Source organism: Python bivittatus, unplaced genomic scaffold (genome assembly GCF_059951505.1).
Source record: "Python bivittatus isolate LINGU-HERP-01145 unplaced genomic scaffold, Pbiv_v1 ctg000570_np1212, whole genome shotgun sequence".
NCBI lineage: Eukaryota > Metazoa > Chordata > Lepidosauria > Squamata > Pythonidae > Python > Python bivittatus.
In genome coordinates, this window is record NW_028277097.1 from 566105 (window position 1) to 592433 (window position 26329).

Here is a 26329-nt window from a genome sequence, read left to right on the forward strand (position 1 = left end):
AAAGGAGACAAAAGACAACACAGTCCACAGGGGGAGCATGGGAAGTGAGAGAGGTTCAGGATCGCCACTCCCTAGAATCTCCCAGGGTATGTCCACTAGTTGCAGTAGTATAGATTTAATCTGGCAAGACTCTGTCTATGTGGTGTAAGCAAATAAAGGAACTTAACTCAACCGGACTGTTTCACCATTGTTCTTGGGCTGGGCCTGACAATAGCTCAGGTAATTGATATTTCTTCCTCCAATTTTAAAACCACACTCATCTTCTTCCAGTCCAGCTTCCCTTAATATATATTCAGCATATAGGTTGAATAAATAAGGGGAGAGTATGCAGTTTTGCTCACTCCTTTGCCAACCTGGAGCCAGCCTGTCCTTGCCATGTTCTGTCTGTACTGTAGCTTCCTGACCTTTATATATGTTTTCTCATGAGGACAATGAGATGTTCTGGGATTCCCATTTTTCTGAGCACTTTCTACAGCTTGACATGATCGACACAATTGAGGGCCTTTCTATAATCGATGACACGCATACTGACTTCTTTTTGGTGTTCTTTGGCTTCCTCAATTATGCAGCATGCATCAGCAATAATGTCTCGTGTTCCTTGGCCTTTTCTAAAGCTAGCTTGAACGTTTGGCATTTCTTTTCCCATAGAGGGCTCTAAACTGTATTGGATGATTCTAAGCATTATTTTGCTAGCATGTGAAATTAAGGATATTGTACAATAGTAAAATGATGGGTTAGGATGAAAGATGTAGGCCAAAGGGCACGAGTTTGTAGAACTGGTATAGACAGTAGTAATCTGGAAAAAGTAGCAAGCAAGCATGGTTTACAGCAAAGGTGAACAAGCATCAAACTCGCCTTGAATCTCTTGATTTGATGGCCTTATACATTCAATTACTTGTTTGTTTAGGATGTCCATTTTGTTTTCTGCTTAAATCCCAAGATCCATCCTTGTATATACAAAATGCACATGCTAACTGACAGTTTGTTGTGGACATGAGTGGAATAATTTTCAGGATGTCTTCATTTCACCACTATAATTTAGAATAAAGGAAAGCTTAATTTCTGGTGATTCTGTTCATGCACTTTCCTTGAAGTATTATAGAAATGGTTTGCCACTGCCTATTTCCAGGATTTTCCCCCCAACTTTCTATTTTTTTTTTTCAACTTTCTAAACTAGTCTACAGCCTTGGAATTCCTAGATGGTCTTTCATCCAAATATAAACCAGATCCAATCCTGCTTAGCTTTTGATATGAGTCAAGAGAAGGCTGCACAAAGCTTTGATTACAAAGTTTTATTGGAAAGCAATTCAGTTCAATTACTCCTTTGAATTGTAATTTTGAATTTGATCACTATGTCAGTTCCATGTTTCAAATAGAATTAAATGCCTTCAAATCAATTTGGTGATTCAATGAATTTTCACATTCATGTACTCACGCTATTTATCTAATTGACTATTCAATTCAAATCAACTCAATTCAACAACTTAAATAATCAAATTGAATCAACTATTTAAATCAGCAGCTTGACCAAATTGATTTGTATCCAGTGTTAGGTGATATGTACATATCTAATTCTTAAGCAGTAAGGACTACCAGAAACCATTCAGAAATGTACCAGTTGATCCAATGAAAAATAATATGTTCTATCACTGAACTATCACTCAACATACTTTGTAGGGGTCTGACTACTATGAGTATCCCAGTTGTATCCCCAAGATATATTACTTCATTTGGCATGTGACAGAAAGAAGAAAGCAGCAGTCAGAATACAGGTAGTCATTTAAATTGTAGATGTATATTTATTACAGTGACTAACAACAGAGAAATATGTAGCAAACTTCCTGTTGTAATAGTACATCAGCCTTCAGACTATTCAGATTAGCAGCAAGAGCTGAATTAGAGCACCCAACAGCTACCTTGGTCACATCCTTTTATATCCAAGACCTACATTATCCATGTCTATCTAACACAGATTATTTCCTTTAAGAATAGCAGGGCCAGGATAAACATATTATGAACAGAATACTCCTCCCAAGCATTGACTGACTGCAATGTCTGTTTGATCACTGGCCACTGATGCAATGAAATCTTTCTAAAGTAACCCTTCTGATGGAAAGCACTTACAGTATAGGATACTAGGCATTTCAAGAAGGAAGAGTGTACTGACTTTTTATTCACTAAAAGGTTACTTTTTACTTTGTTAGTGTCATTGTGTGTTGCCAGGACCATCTGTGTGGAATGTTGACTAGGGTGGTAGCTGACTGGGTAAATTAATTGTGGGATTAGAGTCATAATTTAGTTTGCATGATTTGGGCTCATATATTGATGAGTCTTTTTTACATCCAGTTGTTGCTATCTGATCAGAATGATTTAGTTTCCCTGAACGTAGCTAAATTTTGTTATACTGTCTGCAAAATTAGGCAGATTTTGACTGCCCACAGATGATCCCACCAATCTGTAAATATATTATGTTCTGTTCACTTCATTCAATGTATTTTTAATGTATTTTTATTTGTAATTCTGGTCTGTGACCGTAATAAAGATGATGATGATGAGTTCATTCATATATTGTAGGAATTGTTTTATAAAATGATTCATGGTTTGTCATATTGTCTGAACCCAGACAGTTGTATTTATTCAGTAAAACTGGTTCAGCATGATATTTATGTATTTATGTATTTAACAGTATTATAGTCCACCCAATTCAAAAGACTCTGTGCAGGTTACAACAAATTAAAATTACAAGCTGAACAAAAATAAATCAAAATTATAAAAATGACAATAAATTAATCATAAATAATCAATAAAGTATTTATTTATTAAATGAATTAAATAAAGCAACATATAGAGATATAGAATTTAAGGGAGAGCAGCATTATTGGGGATCATCTAGTCCACTGTTTTTCAACCTCAGCAACTTTAAGATGTATGGACATAAACTCCCAGAATTCCCTTGCCAGCATGCTGGCTAGGGGTATTCTGGGAGTTGAAGTCCACACCTCTTAAAGTTGCTGAGATTGAGAAATACTGATCTACTCCAACTGTGTTCCCAGTATAGGAATCTAAGTGGAGTATCCTCAGCAGGGGGCCATCCAGCTCTCTTTAAACTCTTCCAGCAAAGGAAAGTCTACATATTCTGTGATTGAGCAGCTTGTTTCATTAGGAAATGTTCCTGATGTCCAACCACAACTTACTTGTCATGTAAACTTCTTTTTTGTCTTCTCTTCTAGAACAACTCTGAACAATTCAGCCCCATCTTCTACATGACAGTCCTTCAGGTATGTGAAAAAGCTACCATGTCTCCATGTAGTCTTCTTCATGCTAAAACATACCCAGCTCCTCCAACCATTCCTCTTTAATTTTTCCTCCCAGGCTTCTTATCACCTTGGTTGCTTTTCTGAACACACTCCAGTTTATCAATGTCCTTCTTAAAATATGGTCCCCAAAACTCAATTCAGTATTCTAGGTGCAGCCTGACCAAAGCAGAATAGAGAGAAACAATTGCTTCTTTTGATCTTGACATTTATTTATTTATTTTATTTTATTTATTTTATTTTATTTTATTTATAGGCCACTCTATTCCAGATAACTCTAGTCGGCTTTACAAAATTAAAACAATACCATACAAAACAACTGCAGCAATAAAAACAGCATTCATTCAGGGAGCAAAACCCCTCCATCCGTATTCCTTGCCAAGTAGGTTTTTAAAGAGTGCTTAAAAACAGACAGCTCTGATCAGCAGCAGTGAATTTATAGAGGTATAAACACACACTAGTGGAAAAGGCTTCTCACTTATACCCATGCACACAACCTCTCATTGCCCTGTAGGACATGGGAATAACTCTCCTTCCCCTTGTGTTTCATGATGCGGAGGTCATGGGGGAATCTCCCCTAGGTCCACAAGTGAGAACAACTGAGAACAAGAGAGGCCGAGTCCTGATATATAGATGGGAATATATCAATGGACAAAACATGCCACAATCAATGAGAAGCAGGTTAAGACAAACAATAGACAACAATTGTCATCCCATTACCTCCTTTCCCGTTTTTGCACACATAGGTATTTTAGTTGGGTTTCAAATCCCTCAATGCCTGTTATTCTCTCTTGCAGAGTCAAATGACAGGAACCCTTGACTTGTTGTTCAGAGTTGCAATGCACTTGGATTCAGACCCAGAGTTCTGGATTTGCTCCTGCAAAATTCCCTCGGAGGTTTCCCACTACCTAAATCCCAATCAAATATTTCCAAGTGAGTTTGTTTGGAGAAAAGGGCAAAGGCAGAGATCATGCACCTGCAAAAGTGGCAGGGGTGCACCAAACACAGCAATCTGCCTCAGTCTTGACCTTCTGATCTTGCCAAGTACACCTGGCTATTGTGGGAAAAAATGCCCACTTAAATAAGAAACCAAAGTGTTTGGAAATAGATGCAACAAAGTAACTTTTATTAGCATACACAACTGCAGTGATTGCTGGGCTCCTTGCCAAAAGAATGCAGAAGAACCCCAAAGCCCACAAGGAAACAGGTTATATACACTCTGAAAATGATACTTAGGACCTAGAAAAACAATGTAAATTATGACACAACATTTACTGCAGGAGTGTAGTAACTAATAACAACATGGGGTGACCTTGTTATGGACTGGCCTGGTGCCTCTATATTTAGCTCTTCTAAAGAGACTCCATGCTCACCTGGAGATAGCCTTGAAGAAAATAAGTGGCAGCCATTAACAAAACATGAACCTAGCCCACAAAAACAGGAAGGGGTTGGAAAGAAATTCAAGATAGCCTTGACATGAGGACAATGAGATGTCCTGGCATTTCCATTTTTCTACGCCCATTCCACAGCTTGACACAATCAATACAATCAAATGCCTTTCTATAATCAATGATGCACATACTAATTTATTTTTGGCATTTTTTGGTTTTCTCAATTATCCAGCATGCATCAGCAATAATGTCTCATGTTCCTTGGCCTTTTCTAAAGCCAGCTTGGACATCTGCATCTCCCTTTCTATGTAGGACTCTAATCTGTGTTGGATGATCCTAACCATTATTTTACTAGTATGTGAAATTAAGAATATTGCAGAATAGTTTGCACATTGTAAAATTTACTCCACCTGGTGGTGCCCATGTATATAGGCAACCCTAACTCTAACCCACTTTTGAATTTTTTTTTTCCTCCATATTTGAGGCATCAGATTTAATGGAGCCAGTTACCAATCTGGAACCTAGATCGTGATGTCCAAGAATATTGTAATTTACTCTGTAATCACCAAGTGTTTGTATGTTCCCTAGTCAATATACCTAATTTCCATGAGGCCTTGGGGAACATACGTTCTCCAAGCATTATGCATGATGTCCAGTAAGGCTTGAGGAATGTGCTGAGCTATTTTTTTTACATTCCTTGGACAACAGACATACTCTGCAGTTGAGAGGAGGGAAATCCACTGCCTGCTTTCTATTCCATGAACTTTCTTCTCTTATAAAATGTCATAAAATATAAAAGAGGGTAAATACTTTTTCACAGAACTGTATGATATTGTAGATTTCAGCTGGGTAATACTACCAACCAGTGGGCAATTAAAAAAAAAAATTCTAGTGGGTACTACAAAACTGAATGAAACAATACAGTTGCTCATTCAACTGTATTTTTTAAATATATGTGATTTTCCTGCTTCTGTGTTTTTTGGACTATCGTGCAATTTTATCTGTATTTGGCAAACTGCAGTTAGCACCATCTGTCATTATACTGGTAAATGTGTTACCAGCTCAGCAGCAATATGTCATGTCAATGAGACAATAAGATTTGGTTGGTCAACCTAATTTAACTCTTGTGTATCAATTTATCTGCCGCAGTTATTATAAGAATGAAAGTATTTTTGAATTAATTTGAAAGCATATGATAATTTTAACATTATAAAGCAAAGAAGATTTCTAATGTAAATTGTGAAGTATGCAAAATATGTTTTAATTTGCCTGATCTGTTTAAGAAGCTTAATTTGAAACTTCAAGCTAGTGACACTTATCAACTGCAAAAATATTATCTCTGTATCTATTGGCAATTTAGTTCTATTTGAGCAAAATATCTTACAGAAATAATTCTATCAGTTCTCAGAACAATTCCCAAATTGTGCTCAAAACTGCTGACATAGATAATTTGGAGACCATTTATATGTCCTGAGACATAATGACTTGATTCAGCAACTTAACAAATGTGAAGGTTAATGTGTACGTGATGAACCCATTCAAAATAAATGTATGTCATGAAGATGTTACAGTTAAGGGGACATTTTGGAACTCTGCTATGATGACAAATTCAAAGCTCATTTTAATGAAAATGGAAATTAGAATCCTGACAGAACATAAAGATGCTCTTAGCCTCAACACAGTTGTGGACAAAATTTAATTAATACTACTAGGTTTCCCAATGTCTTATCTAGTTGAATCAGGTTTCAGTACAGTCTTTTCACAAAAGAAAGAAATCTTTTGGATGTAACAGAAGCTGGAGATCTTAATTTGAATCTATCAACTTTAAGGCATGAATTTCTGCTTAAAGGATACCAAGCACAAATCTTGCATTAAAACAAAGAAATGAATGTCATATAATTTCATATTTCTATGAACAATACATTTGTATGTATACTAAATATATTTTGTTTGAAGGAAAATTGTTTGATATCCTATTTAGCATGTTTGGGCTTAGAACTTAAATATAGGTAGTCCCCAAGTTAAGGACAAGTTCTGTTCCCAAGGTCTGTCCTTAAGTCGAATGTATATGTAAGCCAGAACAGTATTATTGTATTATGCTGTATAATTGGTATTGTGTAATTAACTCAAACCATTGCGTATTTAGCTTGAGTCACTGTGTATTTAACTCAAATTTTGCTACAAAAGGCTCCAATCTTAACTGTGGGTCATCCTTAAACTGGATGTTCTTAACCCAGGGACTACCTGTATATTAAATATATAGTGATTAAAAATACCAAGATCTAACACTCAGCACAAGAACAAATTGTGCTTCAAACTGCTGACATAGATAATTTGGAAACCATTTATATGTCCTGAGAGTTGACATAATGACTTGATTCAGCAACTTAATAAATGTGAGGGTTAATGTGTACATGATGAACCCATTCAAAATAAATGTATGTCATGAAGATGTTACAGTTAAGGGGAAATTTTGGAACTCTGCAATGATGACAAATTCAAACCTGATTTTAATGAAGATGGATATTTATAATTTATGTGTGTGGACATTTGGTAAATTTATTGCAAATGTAAAAATACTGAGAACTGGGCATTGGTTAAAAATAGGTTGAAGATCACTAGGCTACATACAGAAGAACCCAAATTTAATCCCCAGCCATATCAGTTAAAGGATTATATGTAAACTGGGCCATAATTGACTTTTTAAACCTGTCCAATACTGAAAGTTGTGTGTAGAGAAATGGAGTGGATTATTTTTCCAAATTTTTTTAGAGGAAGAAGAAATTCTTTAATATTTTCTCAAAAGCAAAGCTCTACCTTAGTAGTAACAATAGTATTGCTATTAAAAAGTCCAACAGGTGTTCCCTCCTGATGTCTTCCTTCAGGATTTAATGGAAAAGTGGAAATCCAGGGAGGCCTCAAGCTACTTGAAAGATGATTGTACAATGGAAACACACACAGCTTTTTGCTACCTCATTGTTAAATAAGTGCAAGAACATGTATTCCATCCATGAAACTGTCTCTGAAATTTTCTTCTGTGAAAAAAAAATCTGTCAAGAAAATTCTATTTAATTCCATTGAGTGAAAGCTAGCAGGAAAAAATATAGTGTTGTTTCTTTGCCAAGTACTAATCATATGTAAAATGGGAAAATACGTGCCTGAAATCCTATAAAGCCATTGCAAGTTAACAGTAGACAGTATAAAACAAGAGGAATAGACAGAGCAATCCTGTTGTCTTCATAACTACTAACATTAGAATAATTTAGAGATCCAAAATCCTGTAGTACTCCTATTGAGAGAATGGAAGTGAGGAATGAATAACATTTCTACTTGGTTTTCATTTTCTATTTTATGATATTCCTTTCTTTTGAAATCAGTGGGAGGGAATTCACCTTTACCAGTTCCAGGAACGATAGATGCAGTTTGGGGAGATATACAAAGATGGCTTTTGATCAATGGTTTCTCCTGATGTTCCTCCTTTGATCCTTTCTGATATTGGAAACCAACCTCACACGGGATAGGAGAAGGTTTCTGAAGTTATGTTCCCCCTCCAGAGTTGGAACTTTCTTCCCTCTTTCAGAGGGATAAGGTTTGATAGTTTTAGCAATTGCAGAATCTATGTTCCTACATTCCTATTGCAAGACATGTTTACCTCCTGCACAGAAAATGAATGCAGCTGTTTATACATTGAGATCTTTGGATGAGATATTGCTCTGTATTTTACTTTCAGAAGCATTTTAGGTGCACATACTCATGAAAGGGCCTTTTCAGTACTGGGATTCAAGCTTTGTTATTCACTATCCTACATCCCAAGATCAAAAGAAATTGTGCAAGAAAATATTTCAACTGGACAAGGATATCTAGTTGGTGTTCTTTTTTTAGGAGGGAGATGTATTTTTTTTGGTGTTTACTAATCCTGATGAGTTTATTCAGATGTGACTGTGTATATTTTATTCTATATATTGTTAGCTGCTCTAATATCCTTGATCTTGATGGGCAGAAAGGTGGGAGAGAAACATTATAATAAATAATAAATTATTAATTTATAATAAATAATAAAACAGGTCTGCTTACAGCATTACTTATTAACTAATTTAACCTCAGAAGAAAATATTCTGTGTGTATGGCCAACTCACTGCTTTACAAACTATTGTTATAGAAAATAATCATTGGATATACTCTTAAAGCAAAGTGCCTTATTTTGTTTTGTTTTTGTGAAGTGCATCCAGAAGATCTTTGAATCTCCATATGCTTACACAAAAGCAGAATAAACATGTACTTAAAATCCACAGTGGCTCTCAATATACACCACTCATTCAGACTGGAATCTTCCACACATTACCTTCATATACACACTGAGCAGAGCTGTGATTAGCCCCAAATGCACATAATTTCTGCATTAACAAGGGCCACACCTCTTAAGTCATAATTATTGTAATTATAGAATCTACATCATGTACATTTGCATATACTCATGGTGGGCCCATGTGAAATGTCTCAGAGCTGAGTAGTCTGATTTTCATGAGGGCTAAGCCCTAGCAACAACCTTTTTACACATTAAAGCAGAAAGTCTGGATCTAGGCCTTGTATGGGTTTATCTACCATGAAGTCACAGCATTAAGGCAGGGTGTGACTTCATTTGCTCAATAGTTAATATCTTTCTTTTCCCATGATACTAATCTGAACCACCTATAAAGAAACTAATCTGCCTTTGGTATTAGAATGAGGAGAGCATTTGGGCAATTTCTCCATGCAATTGCAGGAACAGCAGGCATGTAAAAGCAAAAACAATGCAATGTCTAAATACTAGCTCAATGCAAGAGCATCTTGCAGCAAGCAGGGAGTGGGAGTTGTTAGGAAAGGTGTGAGCATCCTTAGGCCAAGAACAAACATGTCCAAACAACCTATCTTTCTTTCTTTCCTTTTAAAATATTTTTATTAGAATTTTACAATACAATAAAAGTATAAAAAGTGATAAGGAAAATAAGGAAAAAAAGATAATTAGAAAAAAAAAACATAGAATTTTGATCTCTGCTCTTCTTTCTATTGAGTAATTGCCATCTTACTCTTTCCCCTACCTCTTTCCTTTCTAATCCTCAAATCCACAAATCTTCAGTTCTTGCTTTTCTTCTTTCAGCACAAAGTCCATATAAGGTTTCCAGTCTTTTTAAAAAAGTCTTGCTTTTTCCTTGACCAAACTGGTCAGCTTTGCCATTTCCACAAGCTCCGTCAATTTTATAATCCAGTCCTCTTATCGTAGGTACAGTATTTCATTATTCTTCCACCTTTGTGCATACAATAATCTTGCCACAGTTACCATGTACAACATTAGTTTCCCATATTACTTTTCTAGTTCAGCATCCATAAAGCTGAATAAAATAAAAATAATAAAGCTGAATAAAAATAATTATGGTTTCATCATCATATTAATCTGCAGAATCTTTTGCATCATTGTATGAATTTGTACCCAAAATTCCTTTGCTTTTTCACAAGCCCACTATGCATGGTAAAGTCCCCTATTCCTTTTCACACTTGGGAGTTGTTAGGAAAGTTGTGAGCATCCTTATGCCATGAACAAACATGTCCAAACCACCCATCTTTTGCTGTGTAAAGTCATTTCATCATAGAAAGACATCAAATATTGTTTCAAATTTTAACACTTAGGTGCAAACTATGAACTATACTGATTTATAATTATGATCACTGAAACTAAAAAAAAAGGATTAGAGCATGTCTGGTGCTGTTCAGTGTTCATATAGAGCAGCTAAATGAAACTGTTCATAGTACCTATTTCAGATTTGTGTCTATGTGTCTATATCTACAGATCAGAATATTGCAACCAGTGGTATTCCCTGTAACAATCTATGGAAACAAAAACTGGACTTTGAAGAAGAAGAATGGGAAGAGTATTGACGCTTTTCAATTTTGGTGTTGGAGAAGACTACTGAGAATACCATGGACAGCCAAGAAAACAAACAAATGGATCATCAAATCAACTCAGAGTTCCCACTCAAGGCACAAATGTCCAGGCTCAAATTACTCTACTTCAGACACATTATGTGACAACCTAGCTCTCTAGAGAAGGCTCTGATCCTGGGAAAGGTAGAAGGAAAGAGAAGAAGAGGAAGACTAACACCAAGGTAGATGGACTCAGTTGCAGTAGTGATGTTGGAAGACCTGAAGGACCAGGTTAGGGACAGACTGTCATGGAGAAAATCTATCCAAGAGTTGATACTGAACTGATGGCACTTCATCAGTTGATCAACTGTCTGTATGCTGTGGTGGACTACTTGGATTATTTTGGACTGGAAACTGGTTATTCTTGGAACTTCCTGAACTTGAGACCAGATTCTTGCAAAAGTAAGTTCTTGTGTCTATTTTCTAAACAGAAAGCTTTGGGTTTACAGCATGCTGGTGTTACTTAGTAAAGATTTAAAACTACAATAAGTACCTTGAGTTTGTAACAGAAGCTGTCAGTATGTGTGTAACTCAGAATTGGGAGGTGGAGAGGGGAAAAATGGTAGCTCACGGAGGTGTTGAGTAGTGTGCCACAGGGCTCAATCATCTCTCTCCTCCCATTTAATGTCTACATGAAGTTGCTGGGATAGGTCATCTATTAGCATGGAATCGGATACCATCAATATTTATTTATTTATTTATTTATTAAATTTGTTCCCCGCCCATCTCCCCCCAATGGGGGACTCTGGGCAGCTCACAACCCATTAAAACAATAAATAAATATACAATATGCTGATGATATCCAGTTATATATTTTAGCCCTATGCTGAACAGGAGGTGCTATCAAGATGCTATCCCAGTGTCAGGAGGCTATCTAGGTAGAAAGAAACAGACACAGGTTTAATTCTAACAAGCTGGATGGGCTTTGGGTTTGGGAACCATTTGAAGATGGGGCTATTCCAACTTTGGTTCCAGACAGAGTCCTGCTCCCCTGTGCTGAACTGCTTTATAACTCAGGATTCTCCTGGGCTCACCGATCCTGCCTGAGGAGTGTAGAAGGACCGACTGCCTGAGCAGGTAATAAGCACCTGGGTTCCTTCCTTCCCCTCCCTCCCTTCTTGGCCCTCCCCCTGTGAAGGAATGAAGCTGGGATTGCTGCCTGCATTTAGGAAAAGCAGCTGCAATCAAGCAGAAATGCTTCCTACTCCCCTCTTCCCCAAGGCTAAATTCATACTTTTTCTCAAAGGGTCGTAAAAGTTTACAGCCCCAGAAACTTGAGAGGAAATGGACTCATTCATTCCTTAACCCCTCCCCCCCGCCTCACAGTTTACTCACAAGCATAAATACTGGCATTCCAACTGTCTGGCTAATTGAGCCCACACCCTAGCACTTTTAGAAACGTGGCAAGGTCCATAGGCAGCCTTACCCCACCCAGACCCTTAGTCTACAAAAGTGTGGGTATATAGGAGAGATGGATAGGAAGAAGACAACAAACGAACGAAGTGGGAAGCGAAGTCTAGAATGTGCGACTATTACAGATAAGCAAGAGGGCTATCAGTCAACTGCCAGGACCACAAACTATGGTAAGCAGCCCTTTGTGGTTGATTCCTGCCTGGATCTTGGCTTAGTGGAGCAACCACACTGAGGCAGCACCTAACCCAACAAGTGCAAGAACTTTTGGAGGGAGGCAAAGGTTGTATGCCACTTTATAACTTTAAGACTCTCATTTGTTATAAGAACTAACCATCAAACTTGCAAACATGCTAACATCAACTTGCAAAGCCTAGGAGAGTGAATCCATGGCAACAGTCTATATTAGGAAAGGGGTGTGCTACAATACAGCATTTTGTACAGTTATCTCCTACGCTGTGGTGTGTCCAGTCCTTGGAAAGCAAAGAACCCCCACGCCCCTGTCACCAGCTGCCAATCAAACCAGTGTGAGGCAAGACGGCGGGAAGGCAAGATGGCTGCCTGGGAGCTCTACCACCACAGGCCTTGTGAGGAAGAGGCTGAATAAACAGAGCCAAAGCCCAGGAGTTGAATAAAGAGGCAAACTGAAAGACAGACTGCCCTGATGAGAACAGGCAACAGGAAAGGAAGCGGCAACTGAGGAAATTGGGGACAGAGAGGCGTTTATTTCCTTCCCTCAAAACTGGTGTGAGCTAAAAGTTCTTCAAGTTATTTCCCTCAGGTGGAGTAAAGATTCAGAAGAAGAGAAGAAGACTCAAGAAGCCCAGATAAGAACAAACAAAGAGAAAAGATGAATGAAAAGTAAGGACTGACAGAACAGAAACAGCAGAAACCAAAAAAGATGAAAGACAGATTGAACTCTGTAGAAAAAGACATATAGCTCTATAGAGAATGACAATTGAGAGATATAGGGATTAAGACAACAGAAATATAGAAGTCAGCCATAAACAAATATATAAGATATAGAATAGAGAGATGAGAATATAGCGAAATTGGACTTTAAAGACAATAGTGTAGATGAAGAGCTTAGAGTAAATAGATGGTTAAAACAGAAAATAGTTTTACTATTAAGCTTAATTTCTGCACTAGTTGAAGGCGATTAAATTTTTTTTTTTAATTTGTAAGCTTTATTTTTGTAAAATAAAAATCTCCCCCCATCCACTGAGAGGAGATACAAAAACCCAATCAATTGTCCATTTTTCCAGTGCTTTGTGCCTATTGAGTCTGGGTCAATCAGGTTATTGGTGGTTCAAAAAAAAGAATCCGTGACAAGGAGCCAGTGGCAGCTGTGTGCCAATCACAGCCATTTCTAAACCAGGAGACCCTGGTTATGGTTAGTCATGCCTTGGTCACCTCTTTGTTGGACTATTGCAAAGCATTTTACATGGGATTGTCCTTGAAGACCATACAGGAGCTATAGGTGGTCCAGAATACAGCAGTCCAAGTTGTTACAGGTGCATCTCATTTTGCCACTTTGCCTCATTATTCCAGGAGCTGTAATGGTACTGCCACTAGGAGCCACAAAGACAGACCCTTTCTATTGTTTTCCCCCTTGTATGGAACAGCATTCCCCCTGGGATCAGGTCAGCACCGATTCTGCTGGCATTTAGAAAGCCTGTTAAGACCTGGCTTTTCCAAGAAGCCTTTTGGCAAGTGACCGAGAATCGGGTTCTGTCCTGCACTAAGCCATGGTTATTTTGGATGAATTCTCCTTAATATATCATTGATTTATGATATACCAATGAGAATTAACTTTTGTTATTTATTATATTATTTATTTTTAGGATATACAATATGCTTGTTGATGGTGATGATGATGTGATGATGATGTTATTTTATCTTGATTGTTACTGGATGGGAGGGTGCATTGGTTTTATAACTGAAAAGGCATATCAGCCTTGTGAAATAATAAATAGGAAGGGGAGGGTTATGACCCACAGATGGCATTGCTGAGGTTATGAAGAATCCTGTCCACTTCCTCAAGATTAATAGGCTCAAACTCAACCCACTTAACCTTACCAAGCAAGGCTTCCATCAACTTAACTAAATCTGTCCAGTTGGCATAACTCCAAGTAGATCTGATCAATTCTATTGTCCAGAGGCACATCAACCGAACAAGTGTTATTCTAGCCCATCCTCCCTTAAAAGGGTCTGTATGTCTTGCTGCTGGATAACAATTCAAGGATGCATTAAGAGCAGAGAAATAATGCTATTTTGTCACCCTTACCACTATATAATGTAGGCTTGAATTTCAAGTACACACACATTTCAAGGCTTTGTAAATTAACCCTTTTTCCTTGCATAAGCCTGACCAACAAGACTTGTGAGAATCTAGCTTGTTTGGTTATTGTTAGGGCCTTGACACCACATGCACCAATACTCTGTCAGAGTCCACTTGCTGCATCACTCCTGCCTTCCATTATACCCCAATAGTCAATTAGTTTGCAAGAACAGAGCAATAGCTTAACACTAATCCACTTCTGAAACATTCATGTGAAAATATAAGCTGCAGTTTGAGAGATAAAAGTAATAAAACTGACAAGTTAACAAGTTTCAAGTGCAATTACTATGAGTCCACATGTGCTATATGCATAGTGGAACAGTGATCTTGCACAAGCAACCCCCAAATAAAAGTGTAAATAGGAACTATTTATGAATTGTATAGGCTGCCCCAATATGTTACAACTCTGGGCAGCTTACAAAATACACAGTAAGAATAAAACCACAAAAAATAATTGAAAGTTCATAGGAAAACAATCATTTAGAAAAACCAGAACATTACACAAGAGGTCTATTATCTGTTTTAACCCAGGTCTGGAGACAAAGCCAGGTTTTAAGGGCTGATTTAAGTAGGTCAAGCTGGGGGCCATGTGAATATCAGGGGGAATCATGTTCCAGAGGACAGGTACCATGACAGAGAAAGCCTGCTTCCCAGGTCCCACCAGGGGACATTGTTTAATCATCAGGACAGGAGTGTGACAATTCTGTCAGACCGTGTGGAATAGGTAGAAACTATAGGGCATAAGCAGTCCCTCAGTCCCTCATGAAGGGCTTTACAGGTAATAACCAGCACCTTGAATTGCATCCAGAAGCCAACTGACAACTAGGGCAACTCACAAAAGTGACACATGGGAATGCAGTGACCTGCCTAGAACTGCCCATGACACCACATTCTGGACCAGCTGCACTTTCTGAGTGGTCTTCAAGGGCAGTTCCATGTAGACTCCATTGCAGTAGTCCAATTGTGAGGTGACCAAAGCCTGAGTGACTCTTTCAAGGACCATCAGGACTAGGTATGGGTACAACTGGAATACAACTGCTACCTGCTACTGAAGCAGAAGCTGAGAGTCCAAGAGGACCCCCAAGTTGCACACCAGTCCTGAACAGGAAAGGGCATTTCCACTGAGGACCAAAGATGGAACCACCCCAGACATGGGAAGACCAAACATCCACAGCCATTCAGCCTTGTCAGGGTTGGGTCTATGTCTGTTCCTTCCCATCCAAACTCATATAGCCTCCAAGGCACTGGGACAAGACTTTGATAGCATCACTTGGTTGGCTATCAAGTTGGATATCATTTGATGTATCCCACCTGACAGATGACCTAACCCTGCGGCCTCATGTAGATGTAAGGGTGAGCGCACTGAACTCTGAGGGCACCCCACATAGTCTCTGGCTTGCTCTCTGTCCCTGTCAACAACAACTGAAATCATCTAAAGAGAAAGGAGGAGAACCATTGGAACACTGTGCCCTTACTCCCAATCCCCGCAGATAGTTCAGAAGGATACCATAGCAGATGGTATCAAGCTATGATGATGAATAACTAAATATGCAATTTTATTTGCTTGGAGTTTCTTACTTTTCAGAGATTTCTGTTGAACCTCTTGACCTGAGATATTCTGAATTTGTGCTCAGAGAGGATACATAAAATAATTCAGGTGGTAAATAAATATTTAATTTTGAATTAAATTGTTGGTACAAAATTTAGTTTGAAAATGGAGGAGATGGCAAGGCATACACATATGTAATCATCATAATTATTCACCAGAAATACATACATGCAACTGTTATAGTTATCCTATTTACCAAAAGAAAAAATATGCTCTTAAAGATGAAAAATCTAAAACAAATATCTTGGTAGAATCCTTTTCAGAAAAGGTGGTTCTATTTAATTTTCTTAATTCATAGATATTATTTAAGAGAAAATAGGTTTTTTTACCATTTTCCCCAGAACAGACAGTTAACTGGCTCACAAATTCCTATAACACCCCTGAATCCTGTCCTAAACTTAGGGTCATAGAGGCTACTTTGTACCCCTCAGGAACAGATGCAGATGTTAACGGGAAGTTTAATAATATTTGTTTATATACCAACATTTTCACATTTAAGTTTTTAAACAACTCATGAGTGGATGCTGTTTAGATGGTTGACTGGTTGGTTGATTAATTACGTAAAATTTTAGCATGTTTGACTTATAACGTCATTTCTCATTTCTCATTCCTCTATTTATCTCAGTTCATCCAGTCTTCCTCCTGTAAAAGCCGGTTCAATAATGGGCATTTATCCTATGTCCTCAGAATAAAAAGAAGCAAATAATTAATTAGTTTCTCTGCTATTTCTTCTTTCTCTTTTAATATCACTTTTAATATCAACAGCCTGGTTAGATTCTTATTAAGAATTTGCCATGCACTCCTAAATAAAAAAAGAGGTTTTTTTGTTTGTTATAACTGCTTGTATATCTTTTGTGTTCCTTTTTCTTCATGTCTTTTATTTTGTCTGACCTTCTTCCTTAATTACTCTGGTATCCTCTTGGACTTTGTGGAACTTCTTCTGATCTGAGATCTGGCATAGCTTTTATTATAGCAGTTTTGAGTAATTTCAAAGCATTGTGAAAAGAACTAACCTTATTTATTCTCTTTTTCAGCTTTGTTTCTACTAATCTCCACTCCTCCCTCCCTCCCTCCCCCTCCTCCTCTTCCTCTTCTTCTTTTTGGAAGCTTGCTCTTTTAAAATCAAATGTGATTGCATTGGGCTTCGATTTTCTTGGCTTGTGTTTACTTTTTACATACTAAAGATTATACCATTAATATCACTATTCTCAATTGGTACAATAACTTTTAGGTCTTGAGCATGTTTCTGAGCCCTGTTTAGGAATAAATCCAGTACTGTCTCCCCTTGTTGCCTCTTTCAGTAGCTATTTCTAGGTATAGTCATTCAGAGTATCAAGAAATATGACCTCTCCAGAATGTGCATTTCCCCAGTCTTTGGAGGGTGATTGTGTATCAGTACTGTGAGAGCTAGTTCTCAGTCACAGACAAACAGCCTGATACTAGACCAGTCTTCTCCCAAAGCAAGAAACAACTAGGAACTGTTACTTCCACCAAAAACAGACTGGCTTCTAGTTTGTTATATCTTGTGGGTAGAAGAAAGACATGCAAAAATTTGAACCGTGATTTCGCTATAAATAGTTCTTGCATTTGATACCAATTATTGGAATTATTTTCTAATGGCTTCTCAGCTTCTTTACAATAAATCTACTTATTAGCAGTTCTTATATGCATATGTACTTGCTTATCTGTTTCCAGTCCATCTTGCCAGAGAAAACTGTCAAGTACACTGCATATATCTCTTAGTTGGTGGGAGGCAGGCAACAAGTCATTAGCTTGCAAAGTAATCCCTAGATGATAAACCTTAGCTTGCAAACAATAATGTGAACATGCTTGGGGTGAAACAGGGCTTTGGTTGTGCTTGTGGTATACTAACCAAAATGAGCAGAAATTGGTATTGTCTTTACCATTTGTAGGGAATGCTGCTTGTGGCACAGCATTCTTTGAAAGCCTCAATTGACCAAATTCCTGATGGTAGAGGTCAATATCTATGAGGCCATATGGTGACTTGGGGTGAAAATGAAATGAAGGAATAGTGACAGGACCACTTTAAAGATTTGATAGGACGGCCACAGCATCACTTAATTTGCCTGGGGCAGAGATGTACAACTGAGAATCATCAGCATACTGATGATACCTCACCCCTTGGCAACAGACAAGTTCCCCCAATGGTCTCATGTAGATGTTAAATAGGAAAGAAGAGAACACTGGCCCCTGCAGCACCCCACATAGCAGGATTTCTTCTCCCCAATCACCACCAACTGGAACTGACCCTGTAGAAAGGAGGTGAACCAGCACAACACCATGCCACTGACCCCCAATCCTCTGAGTCGGTCCAGAAGGTTAATATGATTGATGGTATCAAAAGCCATCAAGAAGTCAAGTAAGGCAAGGATGGACACACAAACACCATTCCACCCACACCAGAGATCATCCAAAAGGGTGACCAATACCATTTCTGTACCATACCCAGGTCTGAACCTTGACAGAAAAGAATCCAGATAATCCACTTCATCCAAGGTCCTCTGAAGTTGCTTCTCAATCACCTTTCCCAAAAAGGGGAGGTTGGATACTGGACAAAAATTGTCCAGTATCGTGGGGTCTAGCAATGGCTTCTTGAGGAGGTGGTGAACCAAAGTCTCCTTAAGAGTCAAAGGAATAACCCCCTCACTCAGAGAAGAATTCATCATCACTAGATCCCACCCACATGACACCCCCCAGGCTGCTTTCACAAGCCAGGAGGGGCATGGATCTAAAGAGCAGGTGGCTGAGCTCACAGTCCTAAGGACCCTGTCCACTTCCTCAGGTCCAACAGGTTCAAACTGTTCTCAGATAACTAGGCAAGACTCCTCCCTAAGCATCTCCCCAGACCTGCAGCAAAGCCAGCATCCAACTACAAATGAATCCAAGCAATTTTATCCAACAGATGCTGAGCAAATTCCTCCACACAACCCTGCAAAAGGTCCCCTGGGCCTCCTTTACCCAAGAGGGCTCATATCACCCAAAACAGGGCTGCAGGGCAGCAGTCTGAGGCTGCAATAAGGGTGGAAGAGTGCTGTCACTTCACCGCCCTTATTGCCACAAGGTATGCCTTAATAGCAGCTTTAACCCAAGTTCAGTCGAGTTTGTCCCTAGATGAGCGCCAGCGATGCTCTAGACATTTTCTGTCATTTCATCTCCCTCAACCCTTCCGTAAACCATGGGGAGTGATGGGATCTACGAGAGGGGAGATGCTGCATAGGTGCAATCTGATCCAAAGCCTCAGCTGCCCCTTTATTCCAGGCAGCGACCAAGGCTCTGGATGGACTCTGCAACAGACCAGCAGGAACAACCCCCAGCTCCTTCTGGAACCCATCCAGGTCTATCAGTCGCTGGGGATGGACCAATTTAATGGGTCCAGCCTCCCTGCAGTGGAGAACGGCACCAGAGAATCCCATGGTAATCAGGTCGTGATCTGACCATGACAAGGGGGACACCAACAGCTCCCCCAATTGCAGATCATACAGCCACAGCTCTAACAGGAACACCAGATCCAGTGTGTGACCACTGTCCTGTGTTGGGCTCTGGATGACTTGGGATAGGCCCATGGCCATCATGGTGGCCATGAACTCCTGAGCCACCTCAGACCCCACTCCCAGAGAAGCAGACTGAAGTCCCCCCAAGACTGAACTCCACCACCAACCTGGAGATGGAATTAAGAGCTCAGGCAGTGAGGTTGCTATGCAGCAGGGAGGCTGGTACAACAGCAACAGTCCCAACTGATCCCTAGAGCCCAACTTAATGAACAGGGTCTCACATCCAGTGACCTGTGGGGGCAGCACCCATGAAAGCCATAAGCGATTATTGGATGACAATTGCCATACCACCACCCCTGTCCTGGGTTCTCAGCTGGTGCCACACTCAAAACCCAACCAGGAACATTTCTCAAGAGGGGCACCCCCACTTCCAGGCCCAACCAGGTCGCAGTAACACATGCCAGGTCAGCTCTCTCATCCACAGGCAGATCACAGATGAGGGAGGCCTTATTACAAACCCACCTGGCATTTAAAAGCAACAGCTGGAACTTATGTACGTTAAATACAAGCCACGTCACAGAATTGGTTGCACAATGCCTCCTAGGGTTATCCAGTTTCTGTAGGATCCCAATTGTATTTGAATGGAGAGTCATGGCATCTTACACCTTGATCTGTACTAAATACTGATGGGCCTTTACAAGGGCCTATTGTAACACCTTTCCCTCTGCACTGCTGCAGGGCAGGTATCACAAAACTGTAACTTGTGATATACACCCTTGTACTATGGAGAAAATCCAAACAATCCCACAAATGTTTTAAACTGTGTATTTTGCTTTATGCTAACATTTTCTTTTTCTTTCTTTCTTTCTTTCTTTCTTTCTTTCTTTCTTTCTTTCTTTCTTTCTTTCTTTCTTTCTTTCTTTCTCTTTCTTTTTCTCTTTTTCTCTTTCTCTCTCTCTTTTTCTTTCTCTCTTTCTTTCTGAATAATGCTGGAGCAATCAGATGATTATTATGTAGCCTTTCTATTAGCCAACGAGAACTTTCAGGTTACTTACAAAATTCTGTTACCTAGCTTCAAAAAAAGGGACAGATTATCCTTCTTGAAGATTGCATTTCTCCTATATTAATCATTAGTGTGTCTTTTTGTATTTGTCTGCTTGTTTGTTGTTTTGTTGACTTTTGGCAATAGTAAAGTTTTTAATCTGATAATTTAGAAACCATAATTACAGGGTGCACACAACTTAAGGTGGTTTTAGTTGGTTTGGGTTTAGTGTACTATGTGAATATAGTTTGTAAATCTGAGTGAACATTCAAATCTAGATTGCTTCTTGCACGCAAATCTTTCCAAGCCTACAATTATTTCAGCAACACTTCCCATTAAAAATAGTAATGAGGTAATTCCAACCATACCTTCTAATCCTTGTACTGTTCTATACTCTTCTTTCTTCTTTTTGAGTCTCTTTCATTATTAGAACATTACCTAGTTTATGAGTACAAGTATGCTAGCTTAGTAACTTACCATCTATGCACAAAGCAACCACCAGGTTTTAATGCAATTGCATTTGTTGAATTTCCTGCAATCCAAACATGTTTTCCAAGTTTCTTGTAATATGTTTATGATGGAGGCAAAGCCTCCTTGACCTAAGTTGACTTATTGGCAATAGTATAAAAGTAGTTTGCTATTGCCGTCTTCCAATATACCTTTATTTCCCAATCTATAGCTACAATCTACAGCTCTGATCATTTATAATCCTAGAACTAAGTAGGACTGACCCTCCTGAACTTTTTCAAGATCAGCCAGGTTTGGCTAGATCTTGCCAACTGTTGAATATAGTTATTTGTAAGAGAGCTCAGAATGAGAAGGTTGAATGGCATTACATCAAACTCTGTTCCAGTAGATTATGGCATTCTCACCTGAATTTTTAAATGCTTTGATATTCACACTCAGAATTGTCCTGTTTTGTTCTTCACAAGTACTTATTTAAAGACACCATCCTGCAAAAGCCAAACCGTTATGGATTAAGAAAGTTTAATAAAATAGGAGATTTGTTTAGTGCAAGTGATAGTTACAAAAAAGAATAATTAAATTAATTAACTGTAAAAACTAGAAAAAATGTTATTCTCTCATATGCAAGCTAATTGTTCACATAACAAGAAAACTAACTTAACTTTACATATGATTTCCAGCTTTTCTTTTCAGTGTGAACTTGCTATGTTCACTGATTTCTTATTTTGAAGTGGTAAATAACTGGACATAAATAGTAAGCATATATTCAAATGTATGCAGAAAGACATCATGCAGAGGTTGTGTCAGCTTTTGTTCACTTAGGGCAGTGTTGTCCAAACTTGGCCACTTTAAGATGAGTGGACTTCAACTCACAGAATTCCCCAGCCAGCCATGCTGGCTGGGGACTTCTGGGAGTTGAAGTCCACTCAAAGTGGCCAAGTTTGGACAACACTGACTTAGGGATTCATTCAAACATACAATTTGATCAAGGGTGCCTAAAGTTTTGCATGCAACTTTACATGCCTCATATCATTCTTAAGCCAAAAATGGTCCTAGAATGGTTTGCAGAACACCAATGAGAATAAGCCCATTCACTTACAATCAAAAAAGCTTTTCTTTTTCTTAAAAAAAGAAAAAAAGAGAGACAATGTGAAGAAGGAAAAAGTAGTAAGTTCAATTCTTATAGTTAAACAGTAGTTCTTACAAGTTCTTACTGAAATGGAATCCTTTCACTCCCTGCAAGTTTAGTAACTGGCTTTAAATGTAGATTCCTGCAAATCAGAAATGGAGGCTACTTCAGGTGTCAGCAACAGTGTAAATCTTGTCCTGTATACATTTGGGACCTTGGTTAAAAAGCCACATAGGTTTAAATAGGCAGGCCTTTGCATGTTATGCTGTGTTTAAATATACAATGGCAGAAGTTCACACACTGTGCTAAACCATGATTTGAGTAAGTACCATCAAGTCAGTGTTGACTCTTACCATACAAATAGATTTTCTTCAACTTGGGCTTTTAAGGCCTTCATTGCAGCCCTACTAAGTGCTAGTCTGCAGGATATTTCTTGACTGCTGGATACTTTACTGTTGATGGTAGATCATTATCATTATCATAACCAGTTCTGAGGCTCGTTGTTGTACCTACCGCAGTTAGTGTAGTCTTCTTTATATTTAATAATAGTACCGATTTTCCATTATGTTCCTTGAATTTCATTACTAAAGTTTGCAGATCATTTATGTGCTTCTAGAACTGCACATGTTCCACCTGTGCTCCACGAGCTGCATCGGTTGCCAATCTGCTTCCAGGTCCAATTCAAGGTGTTGTTTTTGACCTTTAAAGCCCTTCATGGAATGTGGCTGGGTTATTTGAGGGACTGCCCATCCCCAATTACATCTGCCTGTCCCATTAGATCCAGCAGAAGAGCATGCTGCAGGTCCCCCCTGTTAGAGAACTACACTTGGCGGGTTCCAGGAGACAGGCCTTCTCTGCCGTGGCACCCACCTTATGGAAGGAACGTTCTTGTGAGGATTGTTATTATAATGTAGCAAATATGTATAAAATGCTTTATTGCGGCATACAAGTTCCCCAACAACTACAGGCATTCTCATGGTTCTCCCCTCCCAAAGTGAGGTTAGCTCCATCCTTACTTACCATATTTTTCCGACAATAAGACGCCCCCATGTACAAGACGACCCCCACTTTTCCAACCCAAAATTAAGAAATCAATATTTTAAAGATAGTGCAGAACACATTTTTATTTAGTAATTAGTTAACATTTACCTGATACACTCGGTGGGAGGAGGTCCAAACCGTCTCTCTGCAGTTCTATTTCCAGGCTCTTTTGCATAACTGATTACATTCAAGCATGAGTGAAACTGCCAATAGCTTGTCTCTGGAAACAGCCTTCCTCTAATTGGTTTGTTCAGCATCAGCTGACGTCATTTACATCAGGCTCGTGATTGGAGGAAGTCTGTTTGGGAGACAAGCTATTTCACTTGTGATTGGAGGCTAGCAATAGGAGGAAGCCTCAGTATGGGCAGTTTTGCAACCGCGCGGTTCTCGGCTGACTTCCTTGAATAAGACATCCTTCAATTTTTAGGGTAAGGATTTTAGAAAAAAGTATCGTCTTATAGTCGGAAAAATATGGTATGTTCCGGAAGTCCCTCAAGACCTGGCTATGTCATCAGGCCTGGGGGTCCCAGGGGACCAGTGAGATCTTGAGGTGGCTCCATTATTGCTGTTAACATCTAACTCTTGTATGCCTTATGGTTTTTAAAAACTTTTTAATACAGACTGTTTGATATGTTTATCATTTTATATCTTTGTTGTACACTGCCCAGAGTCACTTTTTTGGGAGATGGGGGACCATATAAATTTGATATATAAATAAAGAGTAGTGTTATCAGCAAAGCTCTAGTTATTGATGTTTCTTCCTCCAGTTTTAAATCTATGCTCATCTTCCAATCCAGCTTCCCTTGGTACATACTCAGCATTGTGGCATATGGTTGTTCACTAACATGGCTGCAGTTCTGCTGGCATGAGTCAGCATATGGAGTGAGAAAAAGTCACAAGGGCTGATGAGCTGACCTGGCTGTTAGATTTAGAGACAGCATTCCCATTGGTCCAGCCTGGTATATAGATGTTGGGGACTAGAGCACTGGGGGGACACCCACCTCCTCAGTTGCTGGGGGACATGCTGCCAGTATGACTCAAAATTGGAGAGGAGAGAAAAAGACTGTGCAAAATGGAGTGGGTGGAGAGAAAAGTTGGAGAGTGAAGTTATGTGAGTGTGCAGAGCAGTTGGTGGTTCCTGGTCGGGGAGGGAGAAGAAAGGTCCATGGGTGGCTTCCCTGGAAGAAGGGAAGTGAAGACCCAGAGAGAGGACATCTTCACCCAAGTTGGAAAGGAGGGGTTCATCAGTCATTGATGAAGCCCTGGTCTCTGGACAAGGACTGGGCAGAAGACCCTGAGAGAGATTCTTCCCCCAATGGAGAAGCAGCAGATGTTCTCCTGAGTAGATCCAGGAGAAAGTCAAGCTGCGCTGAGCATGCTACAGTAAATCTAGTCCATTCCTTTCTTTTCATTGTCTGCTGATAAGCCTAGAAAGGGGGGAGGGAGATGGAAAGAAAAGGAGAAGAAGCAGGAAAGCTAGAAGGGAATAGTCTCTGGGAGGGAGACTTAGGAGGAAACCTGATACTAGGTAAACACTAGGATTGTGTTATATATACTTATAAATACCTGCTGTAAATAACTTCTCTGTATACAATAAAAAGCATAAAAGCCTCCACTGTCTTGTTTTTCTGTGTCAGTTGCCATTCTTGCAAAGCAACATACACCTTGATTGGATAAATAACAGAAGATATTCAGCCTTCTCATTCCTTTGCCAACCTGGAGTCAATCTCGTTCATCATGTTCTGTCCACACGGTGGCTTCTCTTCCTGTGTACAGGGTGTGCATGAGAACAATGAGATGTTACAGGGCTCTCGTTTTCCTAAGGACATTCCAAGTTTAACATGATTGACAAATCAAAGACTTTTCTAGAGTCAATGAAGCCAGTGTTGACTTATTTTTGGTATTCTTTGGCATTCTCGATTATCCAGCATGAATCAGGAATAATGTCTCTTGTTCCTTGTCTTTTTCTGAAACCAGCTTGAACATTTGCCATTTAATTCTCTATGTAGGGCTTTAATACCGTATACATTGGATGATCCTGAGCATTAAGAAAGTGAGAACTGACTACTACTTCAGGTTTGAGCAATAGTGAAAATCTTGTATAAATCTGAGATCTTGGTTAAAGGGCCACACAGGACTTGTTTCAATGGTGGGACCTATTAACCAACTGTTGGGCTTTAGCACGTCATATTATGTATAAATATACAATGACCGAAGTTCACACATTGTGCTAAACCATAATACTGTCTGTTCTGATTTAGCATATTGTGTGAACCTTGACATAAACTATGGTTTACGGCTTAGTATGTTTTATTTTAATCAGTAATTTATGGTAAAACAAGCCATAATTTATGCAATATGCTAACCAAGTTTTTTAATAAATCACAATTGGCTGGGTTCATATAATATGATTTTCAAGGCACATTATAGCTCAGCAGAATGTGTGAACTATATTAGAGCTTTATAGAGAGAACCAACAAACTGTTGGGGACAGATGGTTATGACATATAAAAAGTAAGACATGTAACAATTGATTATTTTACTTTGTAAATCCTGAAGAGCAGGATTCACCTACTCCTTCTGCCAAACCTGTGGGAGGACAACGTAAACATCAATTCTGAGATTAAGCAGTGGCCATGGGTCTTCTTGCAATCCCACTGATTGCAGGTCAGATCACCAATGTCTGGCTCCAATACAGAATCAAATTGCTATCCAGATGCACTAGTTAATTCAGATTATGAAATAATAAACCCAGAAAATGGGGCAAAATCTACCATTACTGGCAGCATTATACTTGTTCCAGTCCAAAATCCAGCAGCAGCCCTCCTACTCTGAGCACCCACTTCCCTTAGGAAGATGTATTATTGTATTGTATTGCAAGGAAGGCAATACATTTGCCAGGACTCCTATCATATTTATCAGGCAGGGACACAGATGTTTGGTGCTGGAGGTTTGCTCTTGCAGCAGCAATGGCTTTCAGACTGCCTTGTAAATCAACATATTGTAGTCTGCACCCCATCTATGAGGAGATACACGCTGTGCATTGACACCCACTTGGGATGCTTACTATTTTAAATGAATTTAAATACTGAATAAGAATTAAAACAAACAGGAAGC

The 26329-nt window shown here is 39.0% G+C and overlaps 2 protein-coding genes across 13 annotated transcripts in view; both read left to right on the top strand.

The window, feature by feature from the left end:
• The window catches only part of ERCC8 (ERCC excision repair 8, CSA ubiquitin ligase complex subunit), a 73871-nt gene extending 49048 nt beyond the window's left edge, over nucleotides 1–24823 (top strand). For 2 of the 10 annotated variants that reach the window (XR_015798281.1, XR_015798285.1), the window contains exons 14-15: nucleotides 3231–3278; nucleotides 10530–10604. Coding sequence is in view for 2 of the 10 variants with exons in the window: in XM_088152855.1 (XP_088008981.1) it covers nucleotides 3231–3278; nucleotides 10530–10784 (303 nt within the window). In the remaining 8 variants the exon portion in view is untranslated. Of the gene's footprint in view, nucleotides 1–3230; nucleotides 3279–4111; nucleotides 4248–10529 lie in introns of all 10 variants that reach the window. The other 8 variants (XR_015798287.1, XR_015798286.1, XM_088152856.1 and 5 more) reach the window with 8 other exon arrangements.
• ELOVL7 (ELOVL fatty acid elongase 7) overlaps nucleotides 10926–26329 on the top strand; it is a 63396-nt gene continuing 47992 nt past the window's right edge. The window contains exons 1-2 of one of the 3 annotated variants that reach the window (XM_088152860.1): nucleotides 11043–11065; nucleotides 11639–11740. The gene's annotated coding sequence lies outside the window, so the exon portion shown is untranslated. Of the gene's footprint in view, nucleotides 11066–11638; nucleotides 11741–26329 lie in introns of all 3 variants that reach the window. The other 2 variants (XM_088152861.1, XM_088152862.1) reach the window with 2 other exon arrangements.